Genomic DNA, 14716 nt, shown 5'->3' on the forward strand with positions numbered 1-14716 from the left:
AACTTCCTCCGTGACATGATCTACGCAGACAACCACACGCCAACCTTTCCCACAAAGCCATAGCTTCGCTACGACTTCACGCCTGGTGACTATCCAGCATCTCCTCACTCAGAGAGGATTTTTGTAAAAGGATTTTTGGACACCTGAGAAGATCATCAGCCTCAGTGTACCAGGCAAAATGGAATGTCTTCTATGGTTGGTGTTGTGAAAGAAGTATCTCTGCACTTGATGCCACTATTCCAGCAATAGCAGAGTTCTTGGTGTATCTGCGGGAAGGATTGCTCCTCTAGGTTTCGGCAGTAGAAGGCTATCGCTCGGCCTTGAGTCCTGCCTTTGAACTGAAGGGGTTAGACATTTCCCCTTCGCTGGAACTTCTCTTGGCAATGAAAGGCCACCGCTATTCCTTGAACCTCGCCTTCAGCTCAGAAGGAATTAACCTCCCTTCCATGTCTGCATCACCCTCATATGGAGCTTCGAGCCTACGGACCCTTGGTCGGAAAGGATTCCTCATTCCAGGATTCCAAGCAGCAGAGTTCTCCTGACCTTGATGACAGGTCTCCCACTCATGTTGGCTTTGGCCTAAAGAGTCGGCGAACCCCATGGGACTTCCTTAATGTCTCTCATTCACGATGATGAATAAAAAAATGCTCGACCTCGTCTATGGAAACTCTGATCCAAGAATCGTAACCGTTCGGTCTGGGAATCCATCGCAGCATGACCAATGATCCAGATCATAGGTTACTTTACCAAAAAGAAACTGTGTTCCTTTCCTCAAGAAAACTACGAGATCTCACCCCGAATGTCATCACTCTTCATCAGCACGGTGAAGATCAATAAGAGGATCACAGAGAACACCATCACTACCTGGATTCGCAAAGTCGTAGGCCTTGCACTGAATCCAAATCCTCCTCCGACATATTGACCAGAGTGTTCAATCGCAAATACTCTGTGACGCAGGTCCTACAAGTGGGCATGTCGAAGCAGCAAATAACCTTCACCACCCACTACCTGCAAGACGTAATCAACAGGAGACACGATACGTTCTCTATCGGTCTTGTGGTGGCTGCACAACAATTGGTTTATTACCTCAAGCTCCTATGTGGACAAGTAGCAGTAGGTTGATGGCATTGGTTACCCAGTTTTAGTCTGAAGGATGGAAAAAGAATGACTGACTCTTTCTTTTCTTCATCCTCCCCTCTCTTACGAAATCAGCATATATGGTCCTCTGCACAGCTCACCTTAATATTTACGGGTAAACCATTGTTCTCTTGTGTAACCTAGTACAGTGCAACCTCTACACACGAACGTATCTACATCCGAATTTTCCAACATCCGAAGTAAAATTTGAGCAAATTTTTGGCTCTACACCCGAATTTTATTTCGACACACGAAGTAAACATTACGCCATTGAGCGTTGAGTGCTCAGTTCTCTATTCTTGTGTGTATCGTGTGGTTGTCCTCTGTTTGGTCTGTTATTAACAGTGCTTATTTTCTTCCTTTTCTCACATTTCCTTTTTGATTTTACCTATAATCATGGTGCCTAAGAAGCTAAGTTTCAGTACAGGAAGAAGGCAATTCTTTCATGAGAATTGAAGCAAGAAATTATAGAAAAACATGAGAGCAGTGTGCATGTGAGTGATACTGCATGGCTAAACAATATGGCCGGAATAGGCCTATGATCTCGTGGATCATCAAGCTGAATGCAGCCATTAAAGCAAATAACCATCAAAGGGGATCACCATTATTACAAGACATCTTAGCAATACACTGGAAGAGATAGAACGCCTTTTGTTGATAGGGATAAAGGACAAAGAGATTGTTGGCAAGGATCATTTGTGAGAAGGGCCAGCGTGATGAACAGAAAGAAAGAAAAAAGTAAAGCAAAGAAAACCATGATAGCATTAACAAGCTCTTTTAAATAAGACTTCTCTCTTTTTCTGTTTCTCTCTAAACATAGAATTAACATGTTCTTGAAAAAAAATCTCTCTCTCTCTCTCTCTCTCTCTCTCTCTCTCTCTCTCTCTCTCTCTCTCTCTCTCTCTCTCTCGTTCTTCTTCGCTGTTATAGTGTTAGGTACGTCTATTATTTTTTTTTCCGAGAGAGAGAGAGAGAGAGAAAGAGAGATTAAACAAAAATGTGTTTAGAGTACATATGATTTTTAACGGCGTCAACGAGTTGAAAAACAATTAAATGTAACTAAGAAAGTAATAACAGCTAATCTGAATTCCTTTATTAACTAAAACAAATTTTGATACAAACACACTCGTGTACGTATGCACAAACACACACACAGGTGCAAAAATTGATACGCAGTAAGAGAGACGGTCCGGGAGGAGGTAGAGATGGTGACTGCGATAACATACCGTAACTCGTCACTGAAAGTGATGAAAATAAAAAATCAAAAGAAAAAAAATAATGTAAAAAGTATGAAATATAAAAGATAAAAATAAAAAAATAAATAAGCTAAGTTAGATTAAAATTTCCGTAGTGTAAGTTGCGGTATGTTATCGCAGTCACCATCTCTACCTCGTCGCCGATTGTGTCTCCTAGTGCGTGTGTGTGTGTTTGCGCATACGCACACGAGTGTGTTTGTATCAATATTTGTTTTAGTTAATAAAGGAATTCAGATTCGCTGATATTGTTTTTTTTAGTTATATTCAACTGTCTTTCAACTTGTTAACGCTGTTAAAAATCTTATGTACACAACACATTTTTGTTTAATCTCTCATTTTTGTTTAATCTCTCATTTTTGTTTAATCTCTCTCTCTCTCTCTCTCTCTCTCTCTCTCTCTCTCTCTCTCCTCTCTCTCTCTCTCTCTCTCTCTCTCCTCTCTCTCTCTCTCTCTCTCTCTCAGAAAAAATTAATAAACGTCTCTAACACTAACAGTGAAGAAGAACAAGAGAGAGAGAGAGAGAGAGAGAGAGAGAGAGAGAGAGAGAGAGAGAGAGAGAGAGAGAGAGAGAGTATTTATTTAAAGAACATGTTAACACCATGTCTACCTTCTCGCCGATCCTCCGTCTCCTCATGGCGTAATAAATCCTACACCTGGGTTGGCCTGTCTCTAAGGTAAAGTGGCTATAAAACACATTTTTTATTTATTATTTCTTTGTAATTATCTTTTTTACATGCTTCTTTCATATTATGCAGTTATGTTATTGTTATGTATAATTATGTGTAGCCATTTATTAAGGATTTATTATGGGTTTTTAGGCTGAGGAACGGATTAAATGAAGTACCATGTATTCTTATGGGAAAATTTGTTTCTACATCCGAACATTTTCTACATCCGAAGTTGGTTGTGGAACGAATTAAATTCGTATGTAGAGGTACCACTGTATTGTGTCAATACTGTTGTGTCCCCATTCCCTAGCAAGGTGTTAGTGGGTAGCCTATGTCTTGGTGACCTCGGATGATTCCTATGACTCAGAAGAGATCTTACCTTGACCGTCACATTGCTAGAAAGTAATACCCCTATAAATAGCTAAAGGTTTGTATCGATTGGAAAAATACAAATTATTTCCAAATTTGTTATGTTAAATATAAGCTCTTTCCTGTAAGGTAGGTTTTAGAGGACTTATAATGACCTAATCTCATCTTTGCCTGTATTCAGAGCTAACACAATTTAAGAGTACTCGCATGGACACTACATATACAGTATTAAGATGAGAATGATACTGAGAAGATTAGCAAGGATCACACACAACATTGCAAAGCATTCCACATGAAAGGTGTACCCCTTTTTTGTTCGAAATTCCCTTCTCGGCAAATGAAGTTACGATTACTTCAGAGAATAGATTTCTTTGTCCAGTGAGGGCATTTTGGCCAAAACTGAAGACATTAGGGGTGATGTTCCTAATTTGTTTTTGGGGTTTGGTTTTTTAATTGCTTTTTGTCCAAAAAGGCTATGCCCTTATTAGTTAAAATATTGGACTCAAAAGGTCAAGTAGTTGCATTCAAGTCAGATGGAAAACTTGAAAGTTACGGTGCAGAATATTAGAATTGCAGCTTCTTTGCCAATTTTTTTTGGAATCCTTCTTTGGAAGGAGTTTTAGCAGCAGCTTATTGGTTTACCAAATCTCTATTTGCTAAACATTGTTATCGAATCATGGTTCTCTTATCAAGATTGCTGGGCATCAGCTGCTGTAGTAGCTCCTGGGGTTGTGGTTATATAAAAATTTGTTTTCTTTTAGTTTTATGAATGGGTGAATTTAATTAGTCTTTGGTTATTTTTTTCTGATTTAAGATTACCTGTTGTTTGGTAAAATATACTGTATAGTTAATAGATAATGATGAAATATTTAGGAACACAATTTGGATCGTCACGTCTTGAATATAGTCCTGACGGGGTGGTATTTATGGCAGTAGACTAGAGGTGACTAGTGTATAAAAAGAATATTATTTTAAAGCTTTAGAATTCCTATATCTCTCCTTCATGACTGACTCAGAGTGGGGTGGTCACCAACATGAACATCAGGGGAGATTCTTAGAAATAGATAGAATTTTAATAATGAGATTCATCATTTCTATACTGTACTCACCTGATGTTCATATGCATGCCTGGGCTCCTCCCCATGATGACAAGAAAATAGGATATGAATGACGACTTTAAGACTGAAGAAAAGCTTGCTTTGGCCTCGTAGTTGTTAACATACATCACCAGATGCTACCTTGGTGGGCAAGAGACATTACCCTCTGAATGGAAGAAAGCAAGAAATTTTTAATTTTGGGGGGGTAGCGTCAATATTGAGTTGGCTTTGAAAAAGAGCGATACAGTATGAACATCAATTGTATTTATTTGTGATAATTTTCATTATTAGAATTCCTTTTACTGCATCTTACTTTTTTTTCAGTTTGTTATATCTGATGATACCAGTTTTTGGTCTTATGAAGATTCCAGAAAGTGCTGAAAAGAGGGCTTCATTATTTGGACTTCGTGAACGTCCTGGAATTACAAAATTACTCTTGGATTTTATGCTAGATATTTTGCTGCTACCTTACGGGTAAGAAGTTTTAGGAAAATAATTGAGTTGAATGTGTGAATCCTTATGTTGCCTCTTTGTAGGAATTCCCATAGTTGATTAAATTTTTCATATATAGTACAGTAAGGTTGATATTGAGAATATGTAATGATATGTTTTTATTCATTTCAACAGTGCCATGCCATTATCTAACCAAAGGCCACCCGAAGCCTCTGAAGATAATGCGGAAGGTCCTCCTGTTCCTGGTGTTCCAGCAGGTATGAATATTAGCGGGTTTAAGAGAGTGATGGGTGACATTCCACCTAAACCTGAAGAGCTGGAAAAACTGAAAGTTTCCATAATAAAGTTTCTAAGTGCTGATGTGCTGTTACCATCCTCTGTTGTTCTTCATTTAATTGTAGGAGCAGCAGACACCAGGTTTTCTGTAGCTAATGCTGCTGATTTACATTTGAGGAGAATGGAGAGTGTGATTGAGTGGAATAGTAGTTCTGTTATTGCACCTATATATGTGCTTTTTCTTGGAACATTGATGCCAAAAGATAGAACACCAGCAGACAAATTCAAGAACCCTGCTAATACCCGCATTCGCTTGAAGCTTATGCCTTTTTTCCTTAAATCGAAAGAAGCTTGTAATTATGCGCCTCTGGCTTTGAAAGTTTTCTTTGAATGCCTTTGGGGCCAGAACTCTAATACCAAGCTGAAACAACAGGGTGTTTCTTTCTTGCATCATATAGCATATAATGCTAACAAAGATAAACTAGCCCCTGTTGGGAGTGTTTTATTTGGTGGAGTTGTGAAGGTTATTGAAGAAGAGAAGTCGGATCCAAAGCTTCGATCTCTAGCATATGGAGCTCTTGCTAAGTTGTCTGTAAAGCTTCCAAATCTTTTGCTCTCTCATCCTTCACAATTACATTATCTTCAGACACTTATGAATGCTCTGACTCAAGAAGAAGGAGATGTTTTGTTGGCAGTTCAGGAAGCACTTTCTATGGTAGCTCCTGTGTGCAAGGCACTGGAGGAGTCAAGTCAAGATCAGTTGTGTATCTTGTTGTCAGATCATATCCTTCATCACAATCCTCAATTGAGACGTACAGCTGTCCACTATGCTGCTTCTGTATTCCCTCAAGATCATGTACCATCTCGTTTTATACTTATGGTGGCAACAGGTGATAAGTAAGTACAATACATGATTTGTTTGTTACAATATTGAATTTTTATACATGAATTTTAATGTTGAACTTTTATTTTTATATAACATTCTATCTTGTGCAGCCAAGATGATATACGTCTTGAATCACGTCGGCAGCTGTATAAATCAACAAAAGAAGCTAAAGATGGTAGTAAAATATTCCAAGCTCCACCATTTTCAGCTGTAGTAGAATATGTTTTAGAGAGGGTGGATTCTCTGCCAAGAAGTAAATGGCATGATGTTGCCAATCAACCAATACCATTTCCACTTGCTGTCATGGAACAGGTGAGAAATCTCACTTTTCAGTCAAATAGATATGTTTATAGGAATCATGATACACACGGTCAGGTTGAATTATATTAGATTTGTTTTTTCCTTTGTTTACTTGTTCGTAGATCTTTGTAACTTTCATTACATTTTACCGTATTTAGATTTGTTCCAACATGAATGCAAACCTTAGTTCTTTACATAGGACCAGATAACAACGCAAGCTGGAACACAGCTCTAAAACTTTTATTGAGGTGTCAAAAACCGTACTGGTGGTTATCGTTGGGTTGCGGGGAAGCACTGGCCCCCTGCTCAATCACTACTACTCCACTTGGATTCAACTGTGGTTGAGAGATGATGTATCTCTTCCACTATCTAACTTGACTGGCTAAATATTAAACTTTTATTTCTCCTTTCAGGTTGTTTATTATTATTATTATTATTATTATTATTATTATTATTATTATTATTATTATTATTATTATTATTATTATAAGCTAAGCTGCAACCCTAGTTGGAAAAACAAGATGCTATAAGTCCAAGGGCTCCAACAGGGAAAAATAACACAGTATGGAAAGGAAACAAGGAAATATACACATTACAAGATAAGTAGTACAATAAAAAAAATTCAAGAACAGTAACAACATTAAATTAGATCTTCCATGTATGAACTATATATAAAAAAAAAATCAGATAGAACAGCATGCCTGAGTGTACCCTAGAGCAAGAGAACTCTAATCCAAGACAGTGGAAGGCCATGGTACAGAGGCAATGACACCTCCCAAGACTAGAGAACAATGGTTTGATTTTGGAGTGTTCTTCTTCTAGAAGAGCTGCTTATCATAGCAAAAGAGTTGGTTCTTTCTTACCAAGAGGAAAGTAACCATTGACCAATTACAGTGCAGTAAATAACCCCTTGAGTGAAGAATTGTTTGGTAATCTCAGTATTTTCAGGTGTATGAGGACAGAGGAGAATGTGGAAAGAATATGCCAGACTATTCGGTGTATGTGTAGGCAAAAACAGAATGAGCCGTAACCAGAAAGAGGGATCCAATCTAGTACTGTCTGGCTAGTCAAAGAACCCAATAACTCTATTGGTAGTATCTCAGTGGGTGGCTGGTGCCCTGGCTAACCTGCCACCTATTAATGGAATTTTAATAATGAGATTCATCATTTCTGTACCATCGAGAAAATAAGAAAATCATGTTGTCTTCATGCGGAAATCATAGAAATTGGTAGTGTTACTGTACATGGGATACTAACATAAATATGTTTCCCTCAAATTCTTGAAGTAAATAAATAGGTACTCTGATCAGAAAAGGGATGCATAAGGAACTGGACACACTTGAGTAAATATAAGTAAAGGACGTTTTAGCAATAAAACAAATTGTTTTGATTAAAAAACTATTTAAAACCTGAAATATACAGTAGATGTTCTAGCCAAAATGCAATAATATGAATTTCCAAAATTCCAAGCATAGACCATGAGTCACACCTCGAATATGACATGGTGTACAGTATATTATTTTTATGTATGATTGTATCTTCAAATTTTTGTAAACTTGCTTTCAGTCGAGTAATTCTGCCATTTCTTTTGACCTGTATGGTGATTACAATTTGCATTATCTTGAAGTTTTTTTTTGTTAACTTGAGTATATGATAGTTTATTGTAATTGTGCACAATTTGATTAATTTCTATGTATGCTGTTCACCATGCAAGTGTCATCTTTTATTCCAGATCTGTAGACTAAATAGTTATTCTATTTTGATATTTTCAGATGCTGAAATATTTAGAGCACTGTTTAGCAGTTGAAGCTGGAAACTTGTCTGTGTCAGAGGAGGGCTTATTATGGTCCAATCCACCAGCCATTGGTGAGCTGGTCCACAAAATACTAGACGAACATAATTATAAGGTAGCATCTGGTGTGAAAGAAAAAGGTATTTAATTCTAAATCTATTTGGTATACTGTTATTTCCATGAACCTGCCCTTATGTTCATATTGCTTTGTTCTGGAACCTGACATATATTGATGATATCCCCCAAAACTTTTTCTCATTAAGAGGCTAACTTTCTTGGTCACCATTGCTATTTTTCCCTGTTGGAGCCCTTGGGCTTATAACGTCTTGCTTTTCCAACTGGGGTTGTAGCTTGGCTAGTAATAATAACAATGATAATAATAATAATAATAATAATAATAATAATATTATTACTATTATTACCAGCCAAGCTACAACCCTAGTTGGAAAAGCAAGATGCTATAAGCCCAAGGGCTCCAACAGGGAAAAATAGCCCTGCGAGGAAAGGAAATAAGGAAATAGATAAAAGATATAAGAAGTAATGAAAATTAAGATAAAATATTTTAAAAACATTAACAACATTAAAACAGATATTTGATTTATAAACTTTAAAAGGACTTATGCAAGCCTGTTCAGCATAAAAACATTTGCTGCTTGAGATCTGGATGTTGAGGAGCCATGGTTCTTGACTTACTTAGAATCATACTTTTAGTTTTGTTAGGATTCAACTTCATACACCATAGTTTGCACCAAGCACTAATTTTATCTAGATCTCTATTAAGGGATTCAGCAACCCCAGATCTACATTCAGGAGATGGAATTGATGCAAAGAGAGTAGCATCATCTGCATATGTAACAAGCTGGTTTTCTAGACCAAACCACATGTCATGTGTATATATGAAAAGTAATGGGCCAAGAATACTACCCTGAGGAACACAAGATATCACATTTCTATACTCACAATGGTGCCCATCAATAACAACTCTTTGTCATTTATTACTTAAAAATTCAATAATGATGCTAAGAAATGACCCACCCACTCCCAACTGTCTGAGTTTGAAAACAAGGGCCTCATGATTAACACGGTTAAAGGCAGCACTAAAATCAAGGCCAATCATACAAACTTTCTGACCACAGTCAAGGGATTTCTGTACAGCATTGGATATTGTAAGAAAGGCATCACATACTCCAAGGCCTTTACGAAAACCAAATTTCTAAATAGGGAACAGATGATTACTTTTAGAAAATCTATTAAGACGTTTTGCTTAAAGACGTTCAAAATCTTTAGATAATATGGGAGTTATGGAAATTGGGCGGTAATCAGTTGGACTTGAGCTTCCACAAACACATTTACATAGTGGAGTAACATTACCAATTCTCCAACAAGGGCAGAAAGCTCCTCTTCTTGCTAACTTGCACAAAATAACAGATAACATTGGAGCTAAGAAATCTGCAGTCTTTATGAAAAACAAAGGAAAAATACCATTTGGATCTACACGTCCATAAGCATCAAGGTCCATCAACAGAGCTTTAATTTCTTGAGATTGAAGAGCTAAACTAGTTAGTTTAGCCTCAGGGAAACAGGAATGAGGAAGTTCGAGTTTCTCATTACCTTGCTTGCTGTCAAACACGTCAGCCTAAAGGGTTGCCTTTCCTTTGGACAGTGAGTGACATAGTCATCTGGTGTAAGTAAAGGAGGAACTGTTGCATCTACACCAAAGAGTGCAGATTTAAGGGTAGTCCACCACTTATACTCGTGGGTTGTTCAAGAAAGGGTTTCTTTTAGGGTTAAATTATATTCTTTTTCAGTTGAAGCATGAACTATCTGAGCAAAAGCTCTAAGCTGAGTATAGTTATTCCAGGTCAAATCTGATCTGTTACCCTTCCAAATATGATAGGCCTCCTGCTTCTCCAAATAAGCACGTCTACAATCATCATTGAACCAAGGATTGTCCTTCACTCGGTACCTTAGTACACAAGAAGGGATACGCCTATCAATTATGTTGACTTGATTCTCATTCAGTGGGACTACAGGATCAGCACTACTATACAATTGTGACCAATTCAAGCCCAAAAGATGATGCAAAATCTCATTCCAGTCTGCTTGAGATTTCATATAAATCTTACATGAGTAAGATACATCAGGGACAGGCTGCTCAGTCTTCACTACTAATAAAATCAAAGCATGATCAGATGACCCAACTGGAGAACCAACCTTACTTGTTATAATGCCAGGGGAGTCGGTGTATACGAGGTCCAAGCAGTTACCAGACTTGTGATTAGCTTCAGAGGCAAAGTTTAAAGCTCTTAAGCCATGGCGATCCGTAGGAGAAGCAGACTTTAACCACTCCCTATGGTGAGCATTGAAATCACCAACAAAGACCTAAGAGGTCTTTCTATCATCTTCTTGTATCTTAGCCATAATGGTAAGAAGACAATCGAAGATAGAATCATCCATGTCAGGATTTCTGTAGATCGTACACAAATAGAAGTTGTTATGCCTACCACAAACTTTTATTACCCGAATCTCATGACATCCACATTCATAGCAGGACTTATGAGAAGCTGGGTACTCAGTCCTAATATACACCGCCATTCCCCTGGCCTTAGGAATGGCATCGCGTTTCAACGTAATTGGCTTTTTAAAAGCAGTCATAAGGAGCTCAGATCAGTGCCTCATATTAGAAACCAGTTTCTGAGCACAAAAGAATATCATACTGTCTGGACGCAACTGTAAGGTTTTGAATAGTTGCATAAAGACCACGAATATTGCAGTATAATAGATGATATTAACAAAATGTAGAACGTACTGGTCCCGGATTTTGCTCAATGTCTCCAGAGAGCATAAGAATTAATTTTGATAAAAGATACATCATACTTAAAAACCAAATTAACAAGAATAATAAGAATAATATATACAAAAATATGAATAAAGTGATTGATTAAACCCATAGACTAAATACCCTTCAGGATAGCCACTTCAACTGAAGGGAGGACAGTAAGGATGGTTTTGAAAAGTAAAAGAATCAGATAAGGAAAAGACAACCTCTTAATAAACCACCAGGCATCCATGGCCTTTCTATTAGGCCTGCCCAGCACACCATTTCAAAAAAACAAGAGGAAGAAAAAAATGTATATATGAAATAAAATGTATATGTAAAAAAATATAAGATAGAACAGTGTGCCTGAGTGTACCTTTAAGCAAGAGAACTCTAACCCAAGACAGTGGAAGACCATTGTACAGGGGCTATGGCACTACCAAAGACCAGAGAACTATGCTTTGATTTTGAAGTGTCCTTCTCCTAGAAGAGCTGCTTACCATAGCTAAAGAGTCTCTTCTACTCTTACCAATATGAAAGTAGCCACTGAACAATTACAGTAAAGTAATTAGCCCCTTGATTGAAGAAGAAGTGTTTGGTAAATCTCAGTGTTCATAGGTGTATGAGGGAAGATGAGAATGTGTAAAGAATAGGCCAGACTATTCTGTGTATGTGTAAGCAAAGAAAAAATGAGCCATAACCTGAGAGAGGGATCCAATGTATTACTGTCTGGCCAGTCAAAGGATCCAATAACTCTAGTGGTAGTATCTCAATGGGTGGCTGGTGCCCTGGCCAACCTACTACCCACTAATGCAGTGGCTTTTAGTCTTCTTGTTGATGCTGACTACTTTGGCCATATTTACCCACCTAGAATAGAAATAGATTTAAAATGCCCAATTTATATAGTTTTTTATAGATGTCCTCTTGCTTTGTTAGTTATTACTGTGAAGATCGTATAAGGTAATTATTTATAGGCGATCATGATCCTCAATCCCTTTTTTGTCTTGTGCCTGGGACAGTAGTCTGGTTTGCCTATTTGTTTTTATATTTGGAGGAAGGCTGTTCACGTACAGTTCCTCTTGTTTATTTTTTAGTTATGTTCAGCTAATAACTGACCACTTTTGATTGTTCAAACGTAAAGCAATTCTTCATTTAGTATAAGCCTTTAATTTTGCTTTGTTTGCATTTAGTTTAAGGGAAGTTCAGAGATGACTGTGATCCATAATTTTCTATTTGTGTATCCTTCACTATTTTCCGAATCTGGTTCAAATCTTTGATCCACAGGTATCGCAAGCAGTAGCCGAGAACTAAAGTTGGCACTTATAATGGCTAAACTCATGAGGGAAATACAAGTATTACCTGTCAAAGTACACTGTGGTTATCACAAGATGATATTGTCACTTTGACACTGTGGCTATCACAAGATGATATTGTCACTTTTGCTTTCCTTCAAAGCCAGAAATGATTTAAAATTTTTCTTCAATTACTGTATTTCACATCCCTTCTCCAAAAGTGGATTAAAGAATTTCTGCAGAAAAAGAGGTTTTTTTTTCTATTAAGAGCCGTTCAGTATTATTTGAACTAGACTTTTGTTATTAGAGATAGTTTGTTCCCATACTAACAAACCTTCCGTTATTTATGTGGATTATCTTTCAGCGGAGCAGGAAGGTAGCCATTAGACTTTAATTGCGAGGTGGCAACCTTGCCCAACTGCATGAGTGGGTAGGCTTGGGGTTGGCTGGAGGGTACCCAGATACCTCTATACTCTCACAGCAGTGAGAGACGTCACTTTTGGCTCGGTAGAGATCGGGCATGTCCTCTCTCCCTGACTGTCATTGGACTTTTTTTTATTTTTCTTTCTCTTTTCAGGTGTACGTGTTCTCTCTACGATCACCTTCATGCGAACCTGTCCAAGACGCGAGGTTGCTGCGTGCGGTACTTTCATGTCTTCGTTGGAGACAGCCCTGCACTCTCGGTGTCCTTTGTGTAGAGGGCATCGCTGCGAGTAGGGTTCACCCTGCGCAGAGTGTAGGGAGTGTCCTCCCTCTCAATGGGAATAATTTGGGTGGCACAGGAAGAAGAAGGGGAAACGCAATCTGTCTCTCTCGGCGGCAAGGAAAGCGTGTTCTTCTTCGCGCACTACCAAATCTGTTCAAAAGCTCCTTCTTGCTCGTGCTCTTCCGAGGGACGATTGAGTCGGAGCGCAGACCGATAAACTCCTTGGCAACTCCGGGGTACTGGAAGGGTTGTTGCTTCCCTTAGAGGAGCAACTTCACTTCCAGCTGCCAGGAAGCCATTTTCCCTTTCAGATGTTTTGCAGGTTAAGTCGTCCTTAAGGTTTTCGGGACCCCCTTCGAAGGAGGAGCTTGCTGCGCCGCCTTCACCATGGTGCCAGGAAGGACCCTTTTCCAGAGCCGTCAACATTTCACGCTCTGGAACTGTGTGAGGTCCATCTTTCTTCCTCCTCTGGCCCTTCCATTTGCGGACGAAGTGATCGCTCGTGTTCGCCTCTCCAGCGTCCTCCTGCTAACGATGAGCCCTCTCTCCTTCCTGGGACCTTGTCGTCCCCTAACCTACACCTGCAGGTTGCAGATGTAGATTATCCGGGGGACCAGCTCCCCTACCACCACCAGCGCTAAAAGACGAGCATCGCCATCACCTCGCCCTTCTGGACACTCTCCCCCTGATTGCCGTTCGCGACGATCGGAAGATCTGACTGATCGTAGGTCATCATGATCCGAGTGCTTTTCTTTTAGAAGGCGCTCAGGTTCTAGAGCTTCACGTTCACGAGACTGCCAGTCTCAATGCTCTCCTCGGAGGCGTTCCGCCTCACGAGGACAAGTCTTGCAATTGCATTCCGCGCGATCATAAGCACAGTCTAGACTTAGGTCCAGACGCTAGCGTTGTAGATTTCTGCGATCTAGACAAAGAGAATGGCGCTCACGCTCACGAGGAAGACGCTCCCGTTTGCGAGATAGGCATTCGTGATGTTCGCGCTATTCTCGAACGAGAGCTAGATGCTCCCGTTCACGATCACGAACCGCGCGTTTGCGATCAAGGTCTAGACGTTCCTCGTCTAGGGGTAGAGGTAGGCCCTTGCGCAGTCCATCAGCGCCTAGCCCCTCAACTAGACCTTCTTCTGAACGACCTTGGACCGGACCTGACGATGAGAATGACCACTCCTCAGACAGGCATCCAGCTAAACCCCCAGTGTCTCTCACCGCCTGGGGAGTCTTAGCAAAGTGCTCGCTTATGCGAGCTTGGAACCGCATCCCCTTGGAAACCTCGTCGAGTTCGTCCGTTGGGAGTCAAGATCTTAGGAGGAGGTCGACAGCTGACAAGGTACACAGATCACCTCCATCCCGATCGCGTGCTGAAGGTCCTCAAGCCTCTGACTCTTATATTGCCAGCTTACCCTTTACTCCAGTGAAGGTAAAGGTCATAACTAAGAGACAGAAAAGGAGAAGGAGAGGCGTAACACCACCTCACACCGACATCATCTGCCCTAGGACGAGTAAGGACTTGGGCTTGGCCAGCGAGATAACGATCTATCCCATCAACCTTCAAGACATTGAGGTAGTGCCTCCGGACCAACGTCCGGTTTCCTTACCTCCTCCAGAGAGGAGCCTTCAGCCACTACGGCCAAGGCTTCATCAAGTGCCTC

General features: G+C 39.6%; 1 protein-coding gene across 1 annotated transcript in view; it reads left to right on the plus strand.

Moving 5' to 3' along the window:
• The window catches only part of LOC137651178 (proteasome adapter and scaffold protein ECM29), a 439426-nt gene that overhangs the window by 93450 nt on the left and 331260 nt on the right, over nt 1-14716 (plus strand). The window contains exons 5-8 of the mRNA XM_068384329.1: nt 4852-5001; nt 5155-6153; nt 6253-6454; nt 8215-8374. Of these exons, the coding sequence (XP_068240430.1) occupies nt 4852-5001; nt 5155-6153; nt 6253-6454; nt 8215-8374 (1511 nt within the window). The remainder of the gene's footprint in view (nt 1-4851; nt 5002-5154; nt 6154-6252; nt 6455-8214; nt 8375-14716) is intronic.

The sequence above is a fragment of the Palaemon carinicauda genome, chromosome 1, assembly GCF_036898095.1.
Source record: "Palaemon carinicauda isolate YSFRI2023 chromosome 1, ASM3689809v2, whole genome shotgun sequence".
Taxonomy (NCBI): Eukaryota; Metazoa; Arthropoda; class Malacostraca; order Decapoda; family Palaemonidae; genus Palaemon; species Palaemon carinicauda.